Source organism: Bos javanicus, chromosome 22, assembly GCF_032452875.1.
Source record: "Bos javanicus breed banteng chromosome 22, ARS-OSU_banteng_1.0, whole genome shotgun sequence".
NCBI lineage: Eukaryota > Metazoa > Chordata > Mammalia > Artiodactyla > Bovidae > Bos > Bos javanicus.
The window spans coordinates 17,530,253-17,557,844 of record NC_083889.1 but is presented as its reverse complement, the minus strand read 5'-3'; the positions used below and the strand labels follow the sequence as shown (position 1 = coordinate 17,557,844).

Genomic DNA, 27,592 nt, shown 5'->3' with positions numbered 1-27,592 from the left:
AGGCCAACTAAGCTCCTGGATCCAGCCGTGCCTGAAGTCATGCCTACCCTGGGATTTTCAAGTATATGATCTGAATCCCTTTTATGCTTACGTCAGTTTGAGTTGAAGGCTCTGTGACTGGCAACTGAAATAGCCCTACTAGAATATGAAAACCCACCTATGTAAGAGTCTTGCCTCTTACACCAACTCCCAGGAAACTTACCAGAGTACATCCCAGCTCTCCTGACCAAAATGATGGCTAACAGGGCCTGGGACTGCCCCCAAGAGAAACACAAAGTCCAGTAAGAAAACTACTAAATAATGATTTTTAAACAGTGAAACTACCCCAGGGAGAAAGGAGGACTGTGTTCAGTCAACACAGGGCAGCACTGGGAGCCTCAGGCCCGAGGTGCCCTTGCTTGCCCGGGCCCCTTCCTCCACTAATAAAATATCAAAATTATATTTTATGACTGCACTGATATAAAGATGAAAATAATCCAGGCTCATATTGTTTTTAAAATTTAGTTTGAAATGAATTAGAACATTCTCATGGGCCCTGAAAGCAGCACTGTGGGTCCTGGACAGTGGGCCTCGTCTGCCTAATGGAAACGCTGGCCTCAGGCCCAAATCATCCAGACTGCTCGGCTACACAGTTCACGCTCCCCAGAGGTAAGTCTGATGCCATTTCCTTATCTAGAAGTGGTGGAAGGTCTGAGGAGTCGCTCAGAGCCCAGGTCGGCCTTTATCCCTCTACCTGCACACACTCGCCTGGGTCACCACTGTCTGGCCTCGTCTTCGGGGAACCCACTGCACTGGTCACTCCTGCAGTCTGGAATTATCACCCTGCATGGTGAGGAGCTGCTCTCCAGCTGCCAGGTGACAAGACCAGGAGCGCCTTGATGACCATGTCTGGTTCGTTGTGTGCCCCACGTCCCAGCACATGCTGGGTGCAGAACAAGAGCCCAGCACGGGGAGGGGCAGAGGACAGAGCCTGCTTTCTACTCAGGACACCCTGGTCACTTAGAATTTGCACTCAGGCCAGGCAGGACACAGAAGGGGAGAAGGCAAGCCATGCTGGATGTGGTGAACTGGAGGTCTTTCTGGGTCTCTCTCTCTGCTGTAGAGGATGATGTGCTGACTGGCAAAGCTGGCAAGGTGGGGGTGGGGTTTGCACAGATCAGTGCAGCAGGTGGACGGGCATGAGTGGGTAGGTGGGCACACAGCATAAGAAGGCCCCCAGGTGAGCTCCTCGCCCTGACTCCCCCTCACTCACCTTCGTCACTGGTGTGAGGCTCGGTGCCGTTGTCATGGTCAACTTCATCAATGGTCCCTGGCTCGCTGTGTGGGCTGTCACTGCAAGGAAACACGGGGAGGGGTCTCTTGGGGGACTTTGTACCCTCACACTGCCCTCGGCTTCTCGCAGGCACTGGCCCAACCCACCTATGAGCCTTGACCCAGATCACATCAAGCCCACTTTATCCCATCTTTTCCATCTGCCCACCCACAGACCTTTCTAACAGAAAACCACTCTGGCCCCCTCACCCATTAGGAAGCTTCCCTGAATAACCTCCTCCATTTGCCCCAGCTCTAGAGTTTGCTGGGCTGTCTTCTTGGTAATGGTTACTGATGCCTAAGTGTTCTGTAAGATCTAGAAGGCAGTCAAGCCCTGGTGTTTATCCTTGAAAAGACCCCAGGGCAGAAAAGAAAGGAAAAGAACTTTGGAACTGTACTGAGAGTCATCCAAGTGGCCTGGCTTTCTGTTTTAGAGAAGAGGCGACATGCTCAGTGAGGTGGCTGAAGCTCCCAAGGAGCAGGCTCCTCAGGGCTGCCTCTCAGAGTGGCCTGCAAAACCCACAGCAGCCCAGGCAGCCAGCAGGCTGGCAACCATCATGGGCATAGGGATAGAGTGACTCAAGGCCTGGAAAATTCAGTATTAATGCACTGGGATAATTTCATCTGCTGCTGCCCCTTCACTGGATTATAAGCTTCTTGAGGCCAGGGATAATTCACAGAGTCAGCCGATCAGTTTTTTTTAATCAAGTCATTCATTGAGTTCTGATATAGTAATATATGCCAGGCATGGTGCCAGGTAGGAGGCATGCATTGATGCGTAGTGCAGATACAGACCCTGCTCTCATGGGCTGAGAAATAAAAGAGCCGCAAGTTGAAATAGGCACAATGAGCTGAGACAAGAGCTGTAAAGGGACCTACACAGGGTGCCAAGGAAGGCTTCTTGGAGGATGCGATATTTACAATACCATTTAAAGGAATATGGGCTTTATTGTGAAAAATTCTCTTGGATAAGGTCCAGACTGCACAATGGTTTAAGACCTTTCATAACCTGGCTCCTGCTGGCCCACGGGGCCTCCTCCCTCACGGTCCCCTTGTCACCTGCAACAGTGCAGTCAAACAGAAATGCTTTTTATTTTACTGCATGCTCCAGGCCTAGCACATTCTTTGCCCACTCTCACCTGGCTGAGCCCAGTTCATCCTCCAGATCTCTATCAAGTCACTGTTTCCTTCAGTCAGCCATTCTAACCTCCCTACATTGGCTCCGGGACCCCTACTCCTAGAACTGACTGTCCCCTCCCTCCTCCTGCCATGTCAGGGGTTAATTCTGGCTGGGTTACCTCCCTGTTGCCCAGCCTAGGGCCTGGTGCAGGACAGATTCTCAGTAACCATACGAGGAATGAACGAACGTTGTCCCCTTTGATGAGACCCTCAGCCAAATCCTCCTTTTGGGCTTTGAAAATTTGTCCAAAATTACCATGTAATTAATAGTTAATGGGGCACAAATGGGATTAAGAAAAGCATGGTTATTGTATGTAGTGCTTTGGTAAGTATGCTATGATCTGTAGGTATCTTCCCAGATCACTAATTATATATATATACTGCAGCAAGAAAAGAAAGCTGGTAATGGCTGCAAAAACTATAAAACTGAAAAGCTTTTCTTTGTCCTAAAAGTATGCTTGCTGGCTGTTGGATCTCTGTTACAGAACAGGGACAGACCTGCTCCCGGGGCCTCAAATGAGATTAGAGAGCAGCGGGCCCGGGTTTCTATACAGGGAGGTGTTGCAGAGAAATGATGGGGCTGGAACGTTTCCTTTCTTTGAAGCAATTGCCCAAATGTGCCCACAGAACTAAGCGAGGCAAGAGTCCAGGAATGCTCTGATCATCAAAACACAAACTCCCCTGTAGCACCTGGCTGAAAGCAGTGTGGGTAATACCTAAATAGACAGCTGAGTGTTGTCCTGGATTGGGAAGAAAGACAGACTAGGAGCCCTTTGGCCTCTGTTGGTTGGTGTTCTGAATTTTCTGCCTCCATCTCGTCTATAAAAAATGTCCTATTTTCACCACAATTTTAAGGTTTTAGCCTCTGGAAGGTAGTCAGGCCTGAGTCTGGTAAGATTCTAAAATGCTCCTCCCAAGGGACTTTACTGGTGGTCCAGTAGTTAAGACTTGCCTTGCAGTGCAGAGGGTGAGGGTTTGATCCCTGGTTGGGGGAGCTAAGATTCCCACATGCCTTACAGCCAAAAAATAAAAAAACCCAGAAGCAATATTCTAACAAATTCAATAAAGATTCTAAAATACTAAAACCATCCTTAAAAAATATTGAAAAAAATAAAAGAAACTATTTTTCCCAAGACCCAGAGTAGCACCAAGGCACACAGAGGTGCCCAACTAGCACCCATTGACCTGGTGTGGAGCTCTCCAAGAATGTGAACTCTTTCTGCCAGAAAAAGAGAACTCTAGGTGGGAGAGGACAAGTGTGGGAAGTGTGTCCACTGCCCTGCTGTCTGAGGTGGGCCTGCAGCTCACCTAGCCAACGACAGCACTGCATCTCCTAACTGATGTGACTAGTTCACCAGACCCAAGCTTCAGGAAGAGACGTAATACTTGAGTTTGTGTGGAGGCATTTGGGAAGGAAAAGCTTTTTTCCCCACTGGGGATGCTGAGAGAACGGGCTCTAAAACTGGAGTTATCAGATGCCTTCTTGAAACTATCAAGGGAGAGGCTACCTGAAAATGAAGCCAGTGTAGAAGAGAACAGGGCTGGGACTGAGAATTAAGGACTGAGTCCTGACGATAACAGTCGAACCCCATATCCAGCTACACCCATAGCCATGATCCCAGACTTCTTAGTTAAAAATAAATTCCCATTTAGCATAAGCCAGTTTGAGTTATATTTCTGTCCCTTATAAACCAAGAGAGTCTTGACTGGATGTACCTATCCCTCATATAAGGCTCAGATGAGAAAATATATATAAGAGTATAGACTAAAAAGCAGTAAGAAAACCAAAGGGTTTCTCACTGTTCTGGCATAACAGCAATAATAACAAGAACAATGATGATAATAATATTAAGAAGAATGGAATCTTACCAATATTCTTCCCCTCCAGCCATGCATTTCTCATATACAGGTCCCTCTAGTTCCCGGGGGCTGGGGAAGATGGCTTCATGATGGATGATGATGGTTTTGATGACTTCGTTGACGTGTGCCTGGCAGGACACAGGGTCTTGCCCATCGGGGATGTGCATGAGGGTGGGCCCAAAGCAGATGGCCAGGTTGTAGGGATCCATCATGTTCTCGTCGCTATACTGTGAGAGGCTATGAGAGAGGAGTACCCATGAGCCAGGGAAAGGTGAATCTTCCCCTGTACTTTCTTTCTTTGGGGGGCTCTACTCAAGTTCAGGAGAGTTCTATGTTCTGCAAAAGCCCCCCTCCTCAAGGAGGCCAGGGCTGAGTCAAAGAGGGGCCCTTGTTGGCCAGGCAACTCACTGGTTGAGGAAAGCGAAGAGGTATCTCATGACCACGATGACCACGCGGGGAAGGGTGATGAGGATCTGTTGGATCTGGTGCACCCTCTCAGCTGGGTTCTCCAGTTCTGTAACAAAAGGGGCTTTTCAGGGCACCTTTCATCCTCACAGACCCATGCAAACAACATTTGTGAGCCTACCTGTGAGATCTTTGTGGCTCAGACAGTAAAGAATCTGCCTGCAGTGTGGGAGACCTGGGTTCAGTCCCTGCACTGGGAAGATCCCCTGGAGGAAGGCATGGCAACCCACTCCAGTATTCTTACCTGGAGAATCCCATGGACAGAGGAGTCTGGCGGGCTACAGTCCATGGTGTTGCAAAGAGTCAGACACCACTGAGCGATTGACACTTTCACTTTTACCTGTGAGATCAGTCCATGTGGCTCAGGGGGAGGCAATTTTACTTGGTTCGAGAGATGGAAATATGACCCTGGCATCATGATCCCCTGGGCATGGGGCGGGGCCCAGGGAGGGGTCCATGGCCTAGTCAGAACCATCAGGGTTGATCCTTGGGACTTGGTTGGAGAAAACAGAGAGAGAAGTTCCCTCTTGAAACCAGGAAGAATTGCAGCTGGGTGCTCTGTGGGAAGAAGATGATTCCCAGGAGTGATGGCATCACAGACATGGAAGGGACAGACTCCTACAGATGTCATATGAGGTCTGGGTCCAGCTGGGCCTAGACTTTTCAGGTATATGAGCCAATATATTCCCTTTTACAGGTTACATCACTGTAAGTTGAGTTTCTGTCACCTACAAGCTGTGAGTCTCGACAAACACAAGCAGGGACCAGGTTTTATTAAACTCTTTAAAAAGATCAGCTGCAGCACAGGCCCGGCACAGAGTAGGTGCTTAGGAAATGAACACTGAATAAATAACCACCTCCTGAGCTGTATGTTGTTCAAAGAGCCTGGTGATGCTTGGGATCTTGTCTCTGACCCCTGTTTTCAGGTCAGCCCTAGAGATATAGACATTTTATCAGTCAAGCCAAAGTCAGAGGCAGCAGATTTGACTTAGTAAGGAGAAAAAAGTGCTTTGCAGGCTTGTCTCTGTAGAGAGAGAGAGAGCTCGTGCTAAGAGTGAGCTACAAAAGCTGCAAGGATTATCTGCAGGGCTGATGCATAAGCCCAGGTCAATTTCCTTTTCAGACAAAAACGTGATTTTCCCTCCCAGTGTCCCTCCTCTCTCCAGCCTCCACATTTTGTCAGCATATTCCTTCAAAAACACAGTTCTCCACCTTTCTCCTCTGTATCCAAGGCCCTTTGTGATGGCGCTTCAACCACCCTTGCCTGCTGCATCTCTCAGCTGCCGCCCCTTCTCAAAGTGTCGGAGCCATGTTTCTCAGATGAAGTGGGAGGGGACCTCTGGGGCTCTTTGAAACATGCGGGACATTCTCTGGGGTTGTCACAGTGACTAGAGGATGCCACTGCTATCTGGGATCCAGGGGCCAAGGTGCTAAGTGTCCTGAATGTGTGGGATACACAAAAGGCACTGCTCTACCCTGAACACCAGTGGTGCCCACGGAGAAGCTGTGCCAGGCCACCTTATCTACTTTCCCCTCCCGCCAAAGGCTCCCCTGCCCCAGGCCTTTGCACACACTGGGTATTCTCTCCTCTGCTCAGCACGCTCCAGCCTACTTCCATTCACAGCCTGATGCCTCACTCAGGTCTCCGCACAGAGGGGAAGACTCTCACACATATATTGAGCCCACTGCCCCTCATTCGGGCCCCTCCATGTCCTCATCACCATTTCTTAATATTGTTTTCTTGAATACATTTCCTTAAAAAAGGAGACTTCACCTCACCCTGCAAATGAGAAACCAGGATCACTTGCCATAGTTAGAAGATAAGATAAAAATAGATACAACAAAAGCAAAACAAAGCTACCAAATGATAGGCAGACACTGTTTTGCATACAAGTTTCTGAACCTGAGGCCCTGCCCTTTCTGATCTGCAGGGAGACTGACTTGTACGGGTCCCTCCTTGGTACAATCAAGGCTTTAGGAGGGACCTGAGAAAGGACTTCCTCTCTCCTGTGATTCAAGGTACACGATGTTGTGACCTTGTACCAGAGGCTGAAGACCACGTCTGCTGAGGGCCCTGCTCTGGAACTGGACTAGTGGAGCTTCTGGAAACAGCGGCTGAGCAAGGGACACCGGGCTCAGACAGGGTTGTGCCTTTGTGGCCTGGGATTTCTGAGAGGTGGTCTGGAGCCTGAAGTGGATCTGGAAAGATGAGCAGGAAGTATGAGGGCAGAAGGGCGGATGGAGGAAGCGTCTTTCACTCAAGGCAAACAAGAGGGTTCAAGCCTCTCTTGGTGCTTATCACCTCCTGGCACACCTTCTTGGCTGCAAATATCCCTGAGAACATTGTGAGAAGCACCCATATGTGAACCTGAGTGTGGGGCAACTTTTCTGCAGCTCAAATTAAAGAGTTTATTTCCAAAAAGGGGTTTATTCCAAAATACTAGCATTCTAGTATTCTAAAATTAGAAGTTTATTTAAAAAAAAATATATATATATGTATTTCCAAAAGGTTGCCTTGGATTTCAGCATCTTACAGTCAAGGTGCCTTTACTTCAGCTCTGAGATTGGGCTATTGCCTTTATCCACAGAAAATACCAGTCAGGAAGGACTCTGACGGCGAGCAACATCAGAAGAAGCCCCCAGTCAATGTATTTTTTATCATTTCCCTTGTTTGTCAAGTTGTTGACTTTACTCCCAAACCTTCCGTGGCTCCCTTAATGCCCAAAGGGAAAAGCTCTGGAATCCTTGCAAGGCATTCAACGTCTTCTCTTTCTTGTTGCATTTTACCCTCCCAGTCTTTTAATACCATGTACTGGGTGGGACACCCTCCTGCTGGTCCCATTGATTTGTGTGTCCCCAACCTTCCCAGGATCCCCGAGTCCAGTCCTCCTGGAAGACTCATCATTCCCTCTCGGGTGTGATCTGAGAATCCAAGGCCCCCTTGGCCTCTTCTATTCTGAGCTCCTCCTATACCCAGAGGTGCACCGTGCCCATGAACCCTTCTGTTGTAAACCATCTTGTTATTTCCACAACTAGGTTTTCAGTTCCAGGAGGACAAGAGCCATATGGCGTCTTTCACAGCACCCCTCCTGCAGTGATAAGCCTGGAGTGCCACTTCAATAAAGATTTGTCAAGGAACTGATCATTTCACTGGGGAAATACTTACTAATAGTAGATATCAAATCTTGAAACCTTTCCTTAGGAAAGAGTGGGTTTTCCAGTCCTCGGAAATACAGTTTTAGAACGCCAGCAACTGAATTGATATCTCGTTCATTTTGGTCATCCACAAGGGGGTCTTCACCTGAGAGGAAACAGGAGATGATGATTCAGTGAGGCAGGGTGTGTGCAGATGGCAGGGGAGGGGACCTGCCCCAGCCTGAACTGGAGCACAGGCAGATGCGACAGCCTCCCCAGCACAGTGTACTTAGAGGCCTCCCTATAACTGATTTTGAAACTGCTCAAATCTATTAAAATGTTGTAGAATGAAAATAATGAACATCCATCATCATACACTTAAACTCATCTTGCCATATATGCTTTCTCTCCCTTTTCTATCACTTATAATTATTATTGCTCAATTATTTGAGAGTATTCTGTAGACATGATAACACATCACTGCTAAATACTTCAACTCATTTCTCCTAAGCATAAGGGTCTTCCCCTGCATAACCACACAACACACAACATTATGGCACCTAAGAAAATTAACAAGAGTTCCAAACACCATCTCACGTTCAGACTCTGCTCAAACATTCCCCCCATTGTCCCACGTCTGTCATAGAATTTTTCAAAAGCTAAGATCTAATCAATGTTCACACCATTCATTCAGTTGTTATGTTTCTTTAATCTTTTTAGTGTAAAATAGACTCCAACATTTTTATTGCTGTTTGCCTTTCATAATAGTGGCTCTTTCGAAGAGTCCAGGCCCACTGCCTCATACAGTGTCTCACACTCTGGGTTTGTCTGACTGCTTCCTCATGATCAGAGTCAGGTTAAACATTTTGAGCAAGAATGCAATGTGGATGATGTCTGATCATTGGGTTAAGGTGGTGGATTTCAGATCTCTGCATTGTATAGGTATAATTTCTCCTTTGTAATAATCAATATAAATAAAATATAAGATATTTTGATAAACAATAGTGATCTATGTGCCTACCACCATACTCAACATATTTTACCCAGTGTTTTGAGCATCCAATGATCATTTTTCCATCATCATTCCAAATCAATTATTACCCTGGGGTTTCAACAAAATGGTGATTTTCTGATTCTATCATTCCATCTATAATTACTAGCTGACATTCTTCCACAAAGAAAACCTTTCTCCGTATTCCCGCCACCTGCCTCTTTTTTAAAAAAAAAAAAAACATTTTATGGGCTTGTTTTTATAATTTTTAATTCAATGTGTTTAACCCACTACCCACTATTCATTGGGATGCTCAGATTTTCCCCAAATTTGGCCAGGGGGAGTTCTTTCTTATGTCCTTTTGATATGATCTCTACTGATTACGTCCTTGCTTTCTGGCATAAAAGATGTCTCTGAATCTTTGTACTTTCCTTGACCCAGACCTGTAATAAAAATACTTCTTCAAGGAGCTCTGTTTGTTTTTTGTAGGAAATGGTGTTTAGAAACCAAGATCTAGGCTTTACGTGTGTTCATTGCTACAGGAGTGTTATAAAGAACTTCTGCTGCTGCTGCTGCTAAGTCGCTTCAGTCGTGTCCAACTCTGTGCGACCCCATAGATGGCAGCCCATTAGGCTCCTCTGTCCCTGGGATTCTCCAGGCAAGAATACTGGAGTGGGTTGCCATTTCCTTCTCCAATGCATGCAAGTAAAAAGTGAAAGTGAAGTCGCTCAGTCATGTCCGACTCTTCACGACCCCATGGACTGCAGCCTACCAGGCTCCTCCGCCCATGGATTTTCCAGGCAAGAGTACTGGAGTGGGGTGCCATTGCCTTCTCCATAAAGAACTTCTAGGCTCTTTCAGTAGATATAGAGTGTGTATATATATATATATATATATAATATATACACACATATATATTATTTTTCATGAGTTCACACTGATGTTGATCTTTCTGATTCATATTTAAGATACAAGGTTTTCTTTACCTTTATTTATTTTATATTTGCATTTCATTTTTCTTACAGTGAAACTCGTTCTGAATATTAGTAATATTTAAAATTTTAATATATCTGCCTTATTCTACAATATACATAAAATAGTTTCAGATTTTTATTATAATAACAATAGTACCACTAACAATAAACCTACTACATAAAATTTAAGATTTATTTGCAGGGCTTTTGTTTTTATTTTTTAGGTTCTCAAAATGTATCTCACTAAACGTGAATGATTGAAAGACAGAAAGTAGAGGACTTCCTTGATGGTCCAGTGGCTAAGAATTCCTGCCAATGCAGGAGACACAGGTTCAATCCCTGGTCAGGGAAGATTCCACATGCCAAGGGGCAACCAGGCCTGTGAGCTACAGTGACTGAGCCTGCACTCTACCACCTGCGAGTTGCAACCACTGAAGCCTGCATGCCCTGGAGCCCACGCTCTACGACATGAGAAGCCCATGCCCTGCAACTAGAGAGTAGCTCCCCACTCACAGCAACTAGAGAAAGTCCTTGTGCAGTAACAGAGACCCAGCACAGCCAAAAATATGACAATGAATACATTTATTAAAACAAAGAACACAGAAAGTAGATTAGCAGTGGGGGCTGGGTATAAATGGTATATGGAGTAACTACAAATGGGTACAAGGTTCTTTTTAGGGATGATGATAATTTTCTGAAATTAGATTTTGGAGATAATGCTGTTGTTCAGTCGATAAGCACCATCCGACTCTTTGCAACACCATGGACTGCAGCATGCCAGGCTTTCACTATCTCTTGGAGTTTATTCAGATTCATGTCCATTGAGTTGATGATGTTATTTAACCATCTCCTCCTCTGCCACCCTCTTCTCCTTTTGCCTTCAATCTTTCCCAACATCAGGGTCTTTTCCAGTGAGTCAGCTCTTCGCATCAGGTGGCCAAATAATTGGAGCTTCAACTTTAGCATGAATCCTTTCAGTGAATATTTGGGCTTGATTTCCTTTGGGATTGACTGGTTGACTGGTTTGATCTCTGGATTGACTAGTGATGATGTACAATTCTATTAATATATTAGAAACTACCGAAATGTACACTTTAAAAATAGGTGAGCCTTAAAGTATGAAATTCAATAGAGCGGTTAAAAACTGTATGACCAGAGCACATGTTGAAAAGTTACTCTCTGTGTGGTTCTCAATCTGATATACAGCTTATTTGTTTCTGTTTCTATTCAATTTGGGGGGTTTTATTTTTTTATAAATCTTAAAAAAAACTTCACAATTTTGAAAAAACATTTATGTGGTCCAAGAGTCAAAACCAGATTAAAAAGTTGCTTGCAGAGAAGCCCTATTCTTATCTTTCTCCCACCTACACCTTACATTTAACCATTTTCATTAGTCTCTGATTTGTCCTGCTATCTTTCTTTCTGCAAAAATAAGCAAATACAATACATATATACACACAACATTTTTACGTTCCCTCATTTCTAACACAATGGAAGTAATACCCTCTATTACTACATATATTTGTTTCTTCTCTTAACAGTAAATCTTAGAAATCCCTCCATGTCTGTTCACAGGAATCTTCCTCATTTTTTAAAAAAATGTTTTTACACTAAGATTTTATTGTATGCTGCCACCAGTGTATATAAAATAATTTCTTGTGAAACAGAAATTCATGAATATTCAGACAGGTAGACGTTAAGGACTAACAAAAGTAGAAGTTTGTATAGTATGGCCCATGTTACAGCAAGAGACATTTGTACAGGCTTCAAATTTAGCTTTCCTTTGAATATTCACTGGCTTATGAAAAGTGGTTTTAGAAAACCTTGTAAAGATTATTTTTGCTGCAAAAAGGAACAGACTTTCTGGGGTCTGGAGGGATTTGTACTTGAAGATACTCCAGTCAGCAGAGTGCCTGAGCATTCAGCAGACAGAATTGTTTCAAATCTGCAGCTGCCTGGGAAACCTTCACCCAGTCAAGTCTAGCCTCCAGCCAGAGCTGTTGAACCACTTTCTTCATGGTGGCGATGCTGGAGAAACCAGGCATGGAGTACTCGGTGCAGATCGGTGGTCCATCGGCCCTCGGCTTACTGGGCCAGGCGCTGGGCCGTCCCCATTCTGTTTAATGGCTGCAAAGTACTCTGTTTCATGGATAGACCATAACTTAGTCAACTAGTCTCCCACGGATTGACATTACAATCTTGCTGTTACTAATAAACTGCTGCAACAAATAGCCTTCTAACTGTGCTTCCTATTCCTACCACATGTCTCTGTGGTAGGTTTATGGAAGTGGGATTGCTGGGTCAAAGGGTAAACTAATGTGTGGTTTCATCAGATAAAGCCAAATTCTCCTCCAGTGGGGCTGCACCATTTTTCTCCTCCTACCAGCAACACAGGAGAAGGGTGCTTCTCCACAGCCCTGCTCGTGGGATGTCTTTTCAATTTTTGCCAACTGCAGAGGGGAAAACAGCTCAGGAAAGCAGCACTTCTTAGTTTCATGGGGGCTGCTGGAGCTGGCAGCAATCTGACACCTCCTTCAACCTCCTCCTCCTTCCAGAACAGCCCAGAGCAATCTAAGACTGGTAAGCAATGAAGAGCAGAATGGGAAATTCATACTTGGATCTCTCTATACTCTGCCTCCGTGGGAAGAGAATGTGTGTGAGTGGCAGGCCTCTGCTAGCCCCAACATGCTTTAGTGCAAATTAGAGAAAGCACCCCGCCCCCACCTCTTTCTGAACCAGGACATGCAGATTCCAGGGCTTGAGCCAGAGTTCAGCTCCCTCCTGCCCTCATGGATGAGTGCCCTTGTGCAGTGCCCAGCCTGAACGACCATCCACATGTGGCAGCCCAGGCACTGCAGTCTACCTCTCAGATGTTCCCACAGGAGGAGATGAGAATGCTTACCCCACAAGACTTTCTCATGGGGAAAGAAGAGAGAAAACATTAAAAAATATATTGCTTTTACTGATATAGCACTTTTCAAGTGAGAAGCACACTGGCACATGTGATGTTTCTTAATCCTCACAATAGCACCACACAGCACCAAAGGAGGCGTGGTTCCAGCACCACCCTTCTCCCGGGAGAAAGCTGAGGCCGCAAAGTGCAACAACTTGCCCACAGAGTCAAAAACAGACATCAGCAGCTCCCAGGTCTCACAATGCCTGGGAGACAGTCCTTCTTCTACCTGTGGTTTTCAATTCTGTCTGCTGCCTGTCTGAACAGGTGCCTATGTATCTATTTATGTATGTATCTATGTATCTATCTACCCACACATCTGTCATCTTCCTTCCTTTCCTCCTTCTCTCCCTCCTTCCTTTATAGTAGAAACCCATTTTTTTTTTCTTTCTCAAGAAAAAAGTTCCCACAGATGAGCAAAGGCGCCTTGATTGAATTTAGAGAAAGGTCCAAGCCCCACCTCCTCTCTAACCCAGCAGTAACCCTGAGGCCCCTCTGAAGGACCAGAAGAGTCTGAAAACTCTGTGCTATATTAAGCTGTTTCCTGGTTGTACCATGCATTACTATTGTGGTCTCATGATCCAAAAGCACATGGATTTTATTCCCTCCATATAAGCTCCTTTTGTCAAATATGGTGAACATATTGACTACAGACTGACAGACACATACACCATTCATTCTTGCTCTTCCTTCCAGAAGGCACTTCACGAGCCACCAGGGAAGCCCCGCATTCATAAAAGTGAAAATGAAAGTCACACAGTCATGTCCTACTCTTTGCGACCCGATGGACTATACAGTCCTTGGAATTCTCCAGGCCAGAATACTGGACTGGGTAGCTTTTCCCTTCTCCAGGGGATCTTCCCAACCCAGGGATCGAACCCAGGTCTCCCGCATTGCAGGCAGACTCTTTACCAGCTTGAGCCACAAGGGAAGCCATCACTCATAAAAGGAGCCACAAAGCATTCTTCCCTCCTAGACCAGGCCTTCAGCTCTCTTCAAGGCTAGCCAACTTGGCTCCAGAAGAGCTCAAGATGAGCAGGGTAGTGTGTGTGAATGATGGCTTCCTCCAGGAGAGAATTAAAACTAAAATTCCAGGCACATGTGAGAGAAAGTTGTTGTTCCAACTTTGCTAGCTAGTTTCCAGGGAGGGAGATAGAATCATTACCAAACAGCCCTGCCTGCACCCTGCTCTTAGCCAGGTCAGCCAAGCATTGCTGAAAGGCTGCAGGCAGGGCTGTACCCAGGGGGAAATGAACACACAGCGTGTGCTCAGGGCTCTAGGGGATAGTGCTGCTGCATGGGGACGCGGCAGGAAGCCCACTGATGGCCTCAAGGGTGGGTCTCTGCAGCCAGGACCCTCCCAGCCCCATCTTGAGGATCCGCAATGTGACAACCCCTCCCTGTGTTTCCTGCTCACACCCCTCTTCCTTGGGCAGGAAACAGATCTGAGAAAGACCAGGTCCCGAGTCTAGAGTGTGTCAGACCCTATATGCAGTGATTTCAGCCCCAAGTCCAAACTCTATCTTGATCGGCACAGGGTGAAAGGGCCATCGACTCCTGTTCCAGCCACCCTTCCACATAAGGAGAAATCACTGTGAGCTCTCTCATTTTTACATAGAAAGAGGACAGGAGATTGGTTTGGGGGTAAACAGAGAGACAGAAGACTAGCCTGCAAAACAACAGTGAACCAAAGCTCTCTCCTCAGAACAACCACTGACTCCTACCTTTCCATGATGTTTTCCCCTTATTTTCCCAGAAGATTACAGGAAAAATCTCAAACCTTGGTGAGTTTAAGATGCACTGATGGCAAAATATAATAATAAAAATCATGTGTGTGTATGTGTTCAGTTGCTCAGACATGTCTGACTCTTTATGACCCCATGGACTGTAGCCCGCCAGGCTCCTGTGTCCATGGAATTTCCCAGGCAAGAATACTGAAATGGTTTGCCATTTCCTTCCCCAGGGGGATCTTTCCAACCCAGGGATTGAACCTATGTCTCCTACATTCTACATTGGCAGGTGGATTCTTTACCACTGAGCCACCTGGGAAGCCTCAATAAAAACCATAATCCCAACTAAAACTGCGGTTGATTCATGTCAAAAGAAAAAGAAAGTGGGTTTAGGAATAATAAGCCAAGAGTGGATTTCCAACATGTAATTATTCAGAAACTTAAGGAAAAGAGATCTGTGCTCCTTTCAACAGGAATGTAGGTATGTAGGCAAGAACTTCACCCAGAGAGAGAAAGAAAGGGGCCAAGGAGGAAAAGACTCCTATCTGAACAAATGACAAAGGACAGGCGCCCTGCAGGGATTAGAGGGTTTAAAATTTTTTAAATAAAAGGAAGAAAGGAAAAACACACAATGCTCTGGCTTAGAGAGAAAGTTCCATCACACGTTAGAGCACATGGGCCCTGAGGGGTGGGCTTGGGGCACCTGGCTATGGGGGAGCTGCAGGGAACACAGCATCCAGGCATGGAGAGGGAAGCCAGTTTCAGGAGAAGGGGGAGAAGAGAAGCTGCTCTTGAGGATCAGCCAGGTCAGGAACCCAAACCCAGGGTGGTGAATGTCAAGAAACAGAAAGTAATTTATGTGAAATCTAGGCACCAGGTGCCCAGAGAATCCAGAAGGGGGTTCTCTAAAAGAGACATCCTAGGGACTTATTTTAGAATAAGCCATGCTTCCAGGTAGGCTCAGGTGGAGCAGAAGGACGAGGCTGGCAAGAGAATGAGATTCATTCTCGAGTGAGGGTGACAGGGAGAGGAGCCTCACTGCACACACGAGGCAGAGAAAAAGCAGAAAAAAGCAGTTTCTGCAGCTGAAGTTCAGGTCAGGTGATCTCTGCGGTCCAAGGCTTGTTAGGACCAGAGAATTCCAATGTGCACATAACTCCTCCAAGGCACCCAAGCAAGTGACAGGAGGTACTGACCTTAGAAATCACGTTCAGGAAGGAAAGAAAGCAGGGCTGCTGGGATTGGGCGTGGCTGCCAGATACAACAGGGTACTTACTAATGAGACACTGGCAAGTGAGAAAATGGGAGGGGGCTGGGGGCAGTCAACAGGCTGAGGCACCAGGCAGTAAGTTTACTCATGAGATACAAGGAGTTCTGTACAGTGGGATGCTCCCAGGAACCAGCAAAGGGTCCAGAGGGTCCAGCTCTGCTCACTTACAATGAACACAGGGCAGCAGGGGTGCTAAGGAGTCAAAGCAAATAAAGAAACCAAACCCTGGCTGGGCTGGCCGGCGATGCCGAGGGGAGCTCAGGGAAACGAGGAACTTCCAGTCCAAACCAAGACCCTGGCTGGGCTGGCGGGCGATGCTGAGAGGAGCTCAGGGAAATGAGGAACTTCCAGTCCTATCCGGGAGGATACCTCTTGCTCTGTGGGCTCTGCGCATGCTGTTTCCTTGGTCCGGAATGCCCTTTCCCCTCTTCCCCTGGCTCTTACTCTTCAGGCCTCAGCTCAGGCATATCCTCCTCCAGAAGCCTTCTGAGCCTTTGCTATTCCTCCCCCCTCACTTAAGCTGAGCTCGTGGCTCCCACCCACCACTTACCCCATCCTTCCACTGTCGTGCTGTTTACCTTCCCAGCTAGCAGTGGCTTGTCTCTTGTTCCTATTGTATTTCCAGACCCCAGTCCATCACCGAGTACAGTGCAGGGCTCAAGGGAGGCTTGCTGAGTGGATGAATAAATGCTTCAGCAGGAGCATGGAGCAGGGCAGTTCTGGAGCTCTCTGGTTCTAAGTGCCCCAGATCCTAGAGTGGAATCTAAAACCTAAGCTTCCTGGGACCCTAGGAGGTCACTGAGAGTCACATCCAGCCCAACCCTGCTCTTCACACCTGGTTCCAAGACAGAGTGCCCAGGGATGCTAGGCTCTGTGCTGGGGGCGATGGGGGTGACGGGCTGGTGTTTCCTCCACCCTGGAGCTAGGTCTCAGGATGGAAGCAGGACAGGGCGAGGGTGAATCAGGCCTGGCAATAAGGCAGGAGAATTCTAGGGCTGGAGCCTTGGGGAGAGGCCTGCTCAGAGCACAACCATCAGGGACAAAGCATATACCTTCCAAGGCTATTTGTAGGATGGTATGGAAGAATGGGTAAGAAAGTGCTTTGTAATTTGGGAAGTGGTATACTGTGAGGAAATGGCTTTGGGATTGGGGTCCTCAGACCAAACTTGGTATCTAACCACTCAGAGAGAAAGGCAGAAGATCAGAGTTGAGGAGTAAACTATGGAGATGTGATGTTTCCAAATGCTGTGAGACTAGAGCAGAGGTTTGCTCAGGATGCCCCAACACTGGCTTTTCTTTCCTCCCCAGGATGGACTTTGTTCAATAACCAGGGAACATAATGTTAGAAGCGGCTTCCCAGGTGGCACTAAAGTACCCTCCTGCCAATGCAGGAGACATAAGAGGCATGGATTCGACCCCTGTATTGGGAAGATCCCCTGAAGGAGGGCATAGCAACCCACTCCAGTATTCTTGTAGAATCCCATGGACAGAGGAGCCTGGCGGGCTACAGTCCATAGGGTTGCAAAGAGACATACACCACTGAAGCAACTTAGCATTCATGTATGATGTTCGAAACTATTTCTTTGAACAGAAATGCCCAGACTCTAAGTTTCACTACAGCAGCAAGACATGCACTAGTGTCGAAACGGCAGAGCTTTTCCTGACCCTATTAAGTCCTTACTTTGCACAGACACTGCCACCGGCCATCTGCCCGCATCAGAGATCCTGAAGCCAAGGGAGCCTAAACCAAGTAAGCCACGTTCTGGTGGACATTTGATTTCTGATAAGCTTTTATATCAAAGTGGGAACTAGGTAACCTCCCCAAGGGGAAGGGGGAGCATATGATCTCTTCCTCCCAATGCATAGCTTTGCCAAGAACACTGCAAAAAACGTAAGAATTAAGATGTTCTAAGCCACTCCATATTATATATATTCTTCCAACTTTTCTAAAACATAGAAGCCTTTACAGATTTGCATAATAATTCCAAAGCCCTCTTTCCCCAGCAACCACTGCAGAGTTCACCAGAGAAAGTCACCCATGTGTAATTGTAATTGAAAGTCACCCTGGTAATTGTTCAACAGTGGGGAAAAAGAAAAATTAGAAGGTTTCAGCGTTGCCCAATTTCTGTGGTGTAAACTCCTGCCTTGGCTGATTTCAAGCTACCAAGGTAAAGTCCCTGAAGGTGAAGCTGGAAAGAGATGTTGATATAAGCTGCCCCAGCAACACTGGCTCCAATAAATGTGTTCATACCCACCCTGGCTTCCTCTGGACACGAGCTGGAGATGATCACTCCGTACTTACCTCTCTCAAAGGAATTTTTGATGTCATTGACTTCAACCTGAGATCCTGGCACTCTGAAGATGCCTTGCTGCTGGAGTCCTAAAAGAAATAAACAAAAAGAAAAAGAGGAAAGGCCTTGAGCTCATCAGACCACTGGGAACATGGATGATTCTCCCCACTGCTTGTCTCTTTCTCCCATCAAACTTTGTAAGACAGCCATCATTCGCAATGGCCGTCTCCCAACAGAAGCCCAAAAGGAGCCTTTACAATGAACTTTTTAGCTGGTCCAAATTCTCAGCCACATTCTGCTTTATATGTCTATGGCCCCTTGTTCAGGCTTGAAGGAAACACGAAATTTCTATCAACACTGGATCAGTGAATAACTTCCACTTTAACTCCCAGGCTAGCTCAATCAAATAACTGGGTAGTGAAACATTGCCTACCAAGCTCATCAGTTGCACTGTTCCAGGTAGCTTGACTTAACAAATGCCACTGGGGTTTAACAGCCACAGAGATGTTGAACAAGAATGCTTAATACCACTCCCTCAACCATCACAGACTTTGTCTTTCTTTAAGAAAATCTAGAGTCTAGACTGCATGCTAACTTGGGATCGAGGAGTTTGGGGAAGGTTAACTTATTAAAAAGACAATCTCATTTTTTTATGTGTTTCTACAAGGCCATAAAGAAGAGCAGACCTTGCTATCTGACACGGCAGTAACAACAGAACAATGACCTGCAAGATGGAAGATTAGAGGACCTCACTCATCTGAAAAGGAAATTAAGACTGGGATCCTTTCCCTGAGACTCAGTTTTCCACAGCAAACAACTCTCCACATTATAATTTACGGAAGTGTTTACCCTTAAAGGCAGGCTTTAAAGTTTGGTCTGTATACATAGTATGTGCTCAATAAACGCCGTTCATTTCTTTTGTTAACCAATGCTGAATTTCTACCACCTGGGTCTCTTACCCCATCCTCCTGGCTCAGTCCTGACCAGGCATGCGGGCCTTATTCCCCGTATTAGGCCATGACACTCGCCATTCTCTCCACCTGGACTGCAAAGGTTGGCTTCTACTCAGATACCACCTCCTCAGAGATGGCTCTCCTTACAACCTTAGCCAAGTCAGCCCTGTCCTCCTCTAGCCATTCTCTGTCCCCTTACTTAGTTCTTAGGCATTATCACTAGCTGAAATTAGACTATGTATCTCTCTGCTCATTTATTTCCTTGCCCTTCTAACTGGTCATGTAAGCCACTGAGGGCTGGCAGCCTACTTGTCTTGTTCGTGGCTGTGCTGCCATTGTCAGAAACAGTGCCTGCTCTGCACTCTGGAAATATATTTTTGGAGGAATGAATAAATAAATAGATGGAGGCACACATTAAGTGCTGGGAACACCATGTAGCAAATCCCAGATACTCTTACTTCCTTCATGGAGCTTGCCATAGTCTAGCAGTATTAGCCGATTGGACGGCCAACCTCAGTCAGTGCTCTAAGTGCAGAGCTCTGGGCTTGGGTGGGAGTGAGGAAAGAACTAATATTGTTCTCCCGTGAACCCTCCCTGCTCCTCAGTGTTCCCAGTTCCCAGCTCTTCTCACCACCACCTTCAGTCCCCCCAACACAGAAGGCTCAAGAGATAGCAGTCAGAATAGCACCTGTTCTATAGAGCTTTTTCCCTCTCATAAGGAGAGCAGTAGCCTGAAATCAAGATGAAAATCTGAGTCTCATCTCTTATGAGAACAGCCTGGCACCTGTTCTTGAAAGAGCTGAAAACACTGCCCTGAGATTAAGCTTACCATATAAATTGATGTATCGGATACAGCTCTCGACGACCAGTGGTATAGCTTGTCCTGAATCCTTAAGAAAAAAAGTCGTGAGTTGTATTGGACTTGGCAACCACCACAGGAGAGAAGACACTGCAAACACAGATTACGAACTCAAGCCAGAATATTAGTACCATCGGATTAGTAAGAAAACAAGCAAGGAACCACTAATTCTAAAGTCTCCACAAACAGTTAAAATAGGAAGTTTTCTGTTATTGCAGAAAAGGCATAGTTATGATAATTTTAAAGAAATGCTCTGTCTCCTTACTCAGCTGGGAAGGAATCAGGGCTCAGGAGGCCTCACAGGCACATGGCGGAAGGGGAGAGAGCCCGCTGTGCGGAGGGAGCTAGAGTCTGCTCTCCAAGACTTCTCTGCCTCCCACTCCCCTCAGTCCCAACTCAGCTCCATTCTCCCAGCATTCAGGGAAGGAGCAAGGACTCTGCCTAGGACTGTAGGACCTGCTGCTGGCATGAAGAAGGGCACACTATGGGAGAAGCAAGGCCGGCCCCAGGGGTCCTTCTGAGCTCTGAGAAGGGAAGACCAGCTCTACTCATGATGTAACAACCTAAACATCCAGACAGATAACTTGGTTTAACAGTACACATGTTACAAGGAAAACTTCTAGAAAAAATTATTGTCAGCCACTGACCACTGAGTGGCCACCTTAGTCAGAAAGGTTGACTAAGATGCAGCTCTAAACATGTATCTAGGGTGTCAATGTCAAGTTCAATGACATTTCCCTAGGCTGACCCAAGGCCACAGAGAGCTGGGCAAGGGATCATTTTCCTTTGGACTCCATCATTGGTTGACCCTTATGCTATTTCAGGCAACTTACAGAGCATACAATCATAAGAAAAAAAAAAACAATAACAACAACTCTTTCTTAAAATGGGCCAAATTAAATACTAGCCTCCTCAGAAGGTGAAGAAGAGAAGGCATACGTACTAGTATGCTCACGTAAAAGGGACGGGGAAAAAACATGAAATTGGATGGTTTTGTGACTCCTCCTCACCCCACCTGGGAATTTTTAACTAGAATACCTTAACTCTTAACTAGAGTCACAGAGAGGATAATAAAGTGGACTCGTTGGCAACAGGCAAGGCGGGCCCTGTGCTACAAGTCAGGACTAAAGACAGTTTCCATCCAGTTGAATGGGGCTAACGGACCTTTCCATTAAATACCTGGTTCCTGGTTCGAGCATTTCTTCTTCCTCTGATAACAAAAAATAAACAGGCAGCAGAGCAGGAGAAAAAGAAAAGATTATGCAGGAGTAAGATCAGTTAGAGTAAGCAGATCCTTCAGAGTCCGGGAACGCCGAAATGCAATGGCAGCCAGTGAAGGGCCAGGGAGATGGCAGGCAGCCTACGAGGCTCAGGAGCTAGGGACCTGCCCCGCCAGCCTTCCAGGGTGGCTGCCTTGGACACCAGAGGGCAAAGAGGCCTCTTTCAGTCCTTGTCAATGTGCAGGAACAGTGAGCACTAAACCCTTTCCTAACCTCAAGTCTACCTTCTTCTCAACACAGGGGCTGTTTATTCACCAGCAATGAGAGCCCACCTAAGACCCCTTAAGGTGAGCCCAGCTGCCCACAGAAAGGAGGGACACACACTCTCGGCTGTCTGCTGGGACTGTCCCCGCAGTCAGCTCAGGGAACCTCGATCTTAGCTCTTGGTTAACCAAGACTGTATTTTGCAGGGGCCCTCTGGATAGGACCCAAGGGCAAGCTGCCCGGTTCCAACTTCACACGGCGGACTGTGCTTTCCCACCAAACAGCTGAGGCAGCAGGTCCCAGGTACTCGCTCGACTTTGGTCTCCTTCTTCCCGAGGACCCTCACCCTGGCACTGAAAGACCCTCAGGGAACCCAAAACTGACAAAACCTGGAGTGACGGAGGGCCATATGGTCAGAACACCTTGGTGACCTTGCAGGCAGAACCAGAGCCTTTGCTTTCACTGAAACCGCCCATTTGTAGGGGAGAACTACGTTCCTCTTTCTTCCTGTACAGGCAGCAGGTCAGGCTCTGGAGTGTGTACTGTGTCTCATTCAGCTCCTGGGGGAGGCCACCCTGCTGACTGAGAGTCAGGAGGATGTGAGCCTCCTCCCTGCTGTCACCCGTCCAGCCCTGGCGTCTCAGCTGCTAGGGTTTTCCTATGTTGGTCAAGCCCACCTGAACCTAGGACAGCAGTGACAGATGGTCAGATGGGGGCCGTGGGCGCCCTCAGGAAAGCCCCGGCAGCACTCGCAGCTGACACTCCCCTGGTGCTTACACTGCACCAGGCAGAGCTCTAGAACCTGCCATGAGCTACTTATCTGATCCTCGTCACACACTCATGTGTGTGTGTGTTCAATTGCTTCAGTTGTGTTCGACTCTGTGTGACCCTCTATGGACTGTAGCCCACCAGGCTCCTCTGTCCGTGGAATTCTCCAGGAAGAATAACTGGAGTGGATAGCCATTCCTTGTTCCAGGGGATCTTCCCGATCCAGGGATCGAACCCGGGTCTCCTGCATTGCAGGCAGATTCTTTAATGTTATTTTACTGACAAGCCTTTCAGAAGTTTGGCATTTCAGAGATGGAGATTCGTGCTGAATCTTCTTTCAGATAGCATGGGACTCCTAAGAGGAAATTAAATTCCGTTCATAAAGGTTGAAGGACTGAGTGCATCACACTGCCTTTTCATTTTCTGAGACTTAACCATCCTTGAGACTGGGGCCCCGCTACTGCAGTCCGTCCCAAACTGAGCTCAGAGAGGGCGCACAGAGGAGCTGGTTGACCTGCACTGATAATATGTGGTACAAGCACACGTGACTACAAAGAAATGCAATCGCTTAACAAACAAACTTTGTTTCGGTCAAACTATCCCCTGAGGAAGCTGTGCCCTTATTCCAGGGACGGGCCACTGCCCAGCTCTCTAGGGTGCCCCTCTCTGGGGGCTCTTTTCAGAGCCAGTCTCCTGGCGCCCAGTGCAGCCTATACCTCTTGCCATTCTGTGGCTCCGGTGGCTGCCAAGCTGGACTCTGAATGACACTTCTCATTCCAAAAGACCATCCATTCAAAGACAAGGTTTTGGCACCGCTGACAAAGACGCTTGTTGCAGGCTTGCGGGAGACTGACCAGGTGCAGCAAAGCCTATAGATGCAGAAGAAGGACCGACTTCCTCCAAGGGGCAAACACACCCGTGGGTGTTGTGATTGTCAGGGGAATAAAGTCAGATGACTTGATTGTCACACATTTTATGTAGGAGTTCTCCATTCAGAAATTGTCTCACTAAACGGAACACCTTTGCTTTCAAATGCAATCAGGTGAGAGAGCCTTCCAAGCGTCCTGACAGACCACCTGTTTCCAAAAAGCTAAGCATATTCCAAAACATGTCCGTGTCTCTGAGGTTCTACTCACTCTCTTCCTTCTCTCAGCAGCTTCTCCGTCCATCCTCCCCTCTGCCGACACTTCCTTCAATGCTGCCCCTGCCCCCGGTGCCCATGGCTCTTCCTGGTCTAGAGTGCTCACAGAACTTACTTCTGTACTGATCAGTCACCAAGCACTCATCTTGAATCATCTTCCACATTCAGCTTCTGCGTCAAAAACCTCCTGCGTGACACGATAAGGTCTTTGAGGGCAGAGAGTAGCAAATGGGCCTCAGTCTCCCCTCAGCTCTGGAGTGCAATTTTTTGAGAAGGAAGTCTTGTAGGAGCAAGGACGGAGGATGAAGGAAGGGCTCTTGACACAGGCCTCTTCTCCCATGACCTTCTGGATGGCAAACTGCTCTCTCGGGGTCACCTCCCAACGTGCCCCTTTGCTGCTGCTCCCAGGTCCTTTTGGGGTCCTCCAGGCCTCCCTCCGCTGAGGCATCTGAGAGCAGCCGCTGCTATTTCCCACCCCTCGGGCACCCCCAACTGGGGCCCTCCTGTCCCCTTTTCCCTTTCCCAGAACTCAGTTCACAGGCAGAGACAGCCCTGGGACCCAGGCTGATACTGCCCACACCCCCTCCCACACCTGAGGCCGACCCTCCCTGCCCAGTAAGTCCTGTCTGGGGATGGAGAGAGAGCTGGAGGAGAGGCAGCCTCCAACACTCCAAACGTGTCTCAGGCAGAGCCTGGGAGCCTTCAGGGCCTTTTCTCCTGACTGACATGAGTCTTATTTTCTGCAGTGAGTGTCTTTGTTAGATGGTGGCGGGCTTCCAGTAACTGGTAGGGACCTTCCTCCTGCTCCCCTAAGTGACGTGCAGAGTGCATCTGCCCTTCCCTGAGGATATTTCCCACCTGCTACCCTTTCCAACTTCATCACTGTCTTAACTTGCCTTGGGCTGTTCTACCTGGGACGGCTCGATCCTGCACCCTTTGCAGCCGAGAAGCAAGAACAGAGAAACTCACTGAAGTGAAAACCTTCCTTTCCAGTTTAAGGTGTAAAGGGTTAACCTGGAATTCTAAAGGGACTACTTCATCTCTTTTCCCTTCTCCCAAACTGCCTCACAAGAAGCAAAACAAGGTGGTAGGGCTGTCTCTCACACAAATTGTATGTGTTTCCTTTGTTGGTCTATTCTCAACTTTTAGGGGAAAAAAAATCACTTGTATAAAAATACACTGTTATACAAAGCAGGGTTTTCCTTTGTGTTGCTTCCAACCAGTCTGCTCCTGGGAGACGTGTGTGTGACGGGAGGTGAGGGGGTTTCTCTAATTGTCCCTCAGCCTGGTCAGGACTGCAGTTCCTCAAGCAGGGGAGCAGGGCTGACAGCCCTCCCCAACCCCCACTCAGCCAGGGCTGAGGAGCAAGGGGAAGCACTCTTAGAAGCCACTGGTCAGAGACAAAAGTGCCTCTGAAGCTACAGGCAGGCCACCAGGAGGACCAGCCAGCTACATGGCCTGGCCAAGGGCCCAGATGGAAAGTTCTGGTTGGTCAGATGTCAGTCTGTCAGTAGGTCGGGGCAGGGCTGTTGGCCAGGGTAGGAGGTGGAGAGAGGCTGCCATTACATTGGGCACGTTCGCGGACTCCATGGCTCCCCAGCAAGTACCTTAATGAACGTTTCCATACAGCCGTTAAATAGTTTATGGCTACACACTGAGAGAGGCCTAGGTCTCCTCATTTTCTGTGGTTTAGGGGGAAGACAGGGGGGCCTAGGGGAAAACGGAACAAAAGAAATCAAGAAAGCAACCAAGGTAAACATACAATGGGGGGAGACACTATTGTAACCCACGACTGAAGGAGAACACACAATGCAAATGGAAGGCCTGAACCCCCAGTGCATTGGTGCCCAATGCTCCATCTGAAGGCCTCTGGATGTTCAAGGGTGTCTTAACTGATCCACAGCGTCAGGCAGGACCAAGACTCATGTAACACAAATACATTCTACATTATGGGGGGGGCACAGCACGTGTCCGGGAAACCACTGAAACTCCAATCAGAGGCTGCCATCCTGCAAAGCTAAACAGATGGAGGGGGAGTCAGGGGTGAGATGTAACCTGTAGCCGAAGAAAGCAAGAGACTTTCAAAGATGATTGGAAGGGTTAATTTTCATTGTTTTGGCTTAAACACATCACCGAGTCTCAGCTCCTGATGTACTGGGGCACTGATCTTCCTAATGCTGCTAAGCATTTCAAATGCACTTGACTACTCTTTATTCCATTGATCTAAGAGCCGGGCAGTTATTATTCTCATTTTAGAGATGAAGAAACTGATGCCAAGAGGGAGGCTGCAGCTTCTTCGGGGGCCCCCGGGAACTCCCGGGGACCCAGGGTGAGGACTATCTCCTGTCCTTAGTCAAGTACACTTTCAGTTAGTGTTTTCAAATCCACTGTCATGCTTAACATCAGCTTAACTCTGCACGTGTGGCCCCATTTTACAGAGGCCTAAACCGAGCTCTAGAGTGGGGAAGTGGCAGAGCTAGACCCCAAACTCAGCCTCTTTGGCTCTAAGCCCAAGATTTTTCCCATTGGGTCAGTCATGGAGCCTTAGGGCACTTTCCCATATCCAGCCCAAACTCATCCATTCCATTAACCCTTGCCAGCAGAGGACTGGGGGGTCGGGTTGAAAGTGTCTTGCTTGACTTTAGGATCTCCATTCCCTGTGCTCGCTCCATCTCGGACACAGGGAGGGGCGATCACACCACAGTTCACCAGCAACAGTGAAACAGCCACAAACACTGAACCGGTTTCCAGAGTTGCTCACATGCATATGCCTGTGTTGGCTTATTTGCTCACCTTTCACCACCCAAGTTGGCCTGACTCAATGCTGCCAGCCTTCTAGGTCAAAGGACTTTCAAAGGTTAGGAGAAAGACCCCTAACCAAGAGACACAGTTCACTTTCAACTGGCTTAGCTCATAATTTGGGAGGTACCGAGGGGGGACCCAGCCTGACACAGATAATGTCCATGTGTGATGAACAGAGACATGGGCCCCCCACATCTTGACTGATTTCTGTGAATGGGCAAGAAATCATACGTGCTGTGGAGCCCATCAAGGAGATAGACTCATGCTGCCTTGCTCACTGGCCTTGTTCGCCTGTCTGCTTCAGCAGCCCCACCATCAAGGGACCTCAGATCAGATTCCTCTTGGTGTCTGAATACTGAGCAAATACTGCTAGCTCCAGGACATGCATGGGCAAAGACACAGTGGAATCCAAATCTCATGCCACCCAAACATTGGAACCAAAAATAACAGCACAGACCAAAACTTCGAAAAGAAACAACAGGCAAGGTTATTTTGAGCCCATCTTGGATCTATGTCAATTTGGTTAGCTAAGTCCATGTCATTTCTTTTTCACAAGGTACTTATTTTTTTGAGGATAAGGGCATGTGAGAGTGAGTATTTCTTATGCTAGATCTGCTTTTGAATTTACATATGCCAAAGAGAGTGCCAGAAATGTGACAGGGGGCCATAGGTTTTACGTTTAATAACTGGAGGGTAGCAGCTGAGCCACCTTGTTTCCATGGTGATTTGGGTTTCTGTTTTTGAATGTTGTCTGATCATTTCATTATCTTACACTGCATGTTATCCTCACAACAACCCTGAGAAGTAGGCAAGAACTATTAAACCTACTTTAAACATAAGGCAAATGAGCCACTGAGAGATTAAGAAACTTGCCCAAGGTCACAGGAAAAGAATTCAGCTCTTCCTATTCCAGGTTCTGGTGTGAGTATGGACATGAGGAAATGGGTTTTACCACAGAACACCCAGCAATAGCATTAAATTATCTATTAAACTCTCATGGTCAACAGGAGTAGAGACTCAATGCAGGTGTTAGACACCAATACCAAAAAAAGTCTAAGATGCCTTTAAAATTTATTTCATAAAGTTAAGTCCTAAGGAATTTTTTTTCCTGTGAGTTATAAAATTTCTCCTGCCCAATCCAGAAAGCAAAGGACTGTTGGAATCACATCAGGATTTCTTCCTTTAGTGTGGTGCTCTGTGCACGGAGCAGAATCTCTGACAAGGAAACGTAGCTATCCCAACTTTGCATTACATCAAATTGATACCGACTTACTGAAGTGCTGGGTGGGGCACAAAGTGGGGAGCAGAGGGGCAGCTCAGCCAAGGAAAGTGGGGCAGCCTAAGCCTTCCATCTCTTCTGCTGCTCAGTTGCCAAGCAAAAAGGAAAGAAAGAGAGAGAGAGGCAGGGAAAACAGGAACAGAGAAA

General features: G+C 47.2%; 1 protein-coding gene and 1 pseudogene across 5 annotated transcripts in view; both read right to left on the bottom strand.

Moving 5' to 3' along the window:
* Positions 1-27,592, bottom strand: part of SRGAP3 (SLIT-ROBO Rho GTPase activating protein 3) — a 246,679-nt gene that overhangs the window by 17,629 nt on the left and 201,458 nt on the right. For 2 of the 5 annotated variants that reach the window (XM_061396332.1, XM_061396334.1), the window contains exons 12-18: positions 24,972-25,074; positions 19,942-20,002; positions 18,171-18,248; positions 7,982-8,116; positions 4,759-4,864; positions 4,360-4,587; positions 1,253-1,332 (exon numbers count right to left, since the gene is read on the bottom strand). In XM_061396332.1, the coding sequence (XP_061252316.1) occupies positions 1,253-1,332; positions 4,360-4,587; positions 4,759-4,864; positions 7,982-8,116; positions 18,171-18,248; positions 19,942-20,002; positions 24,972-25,074 (791 nt within the window). The other 3 variants (XM_061396333.1, XR_009732455.1, XM_061396335.1) reach the window with 3 other exon arrangements.
* LOC133235171 (guanine nucleotide-binding protein G(I)/G(S)/G(O) subunit gamma-5B-like) lies at positions 10,481-18,157 on the bottom strand (annotated as a pseudogene).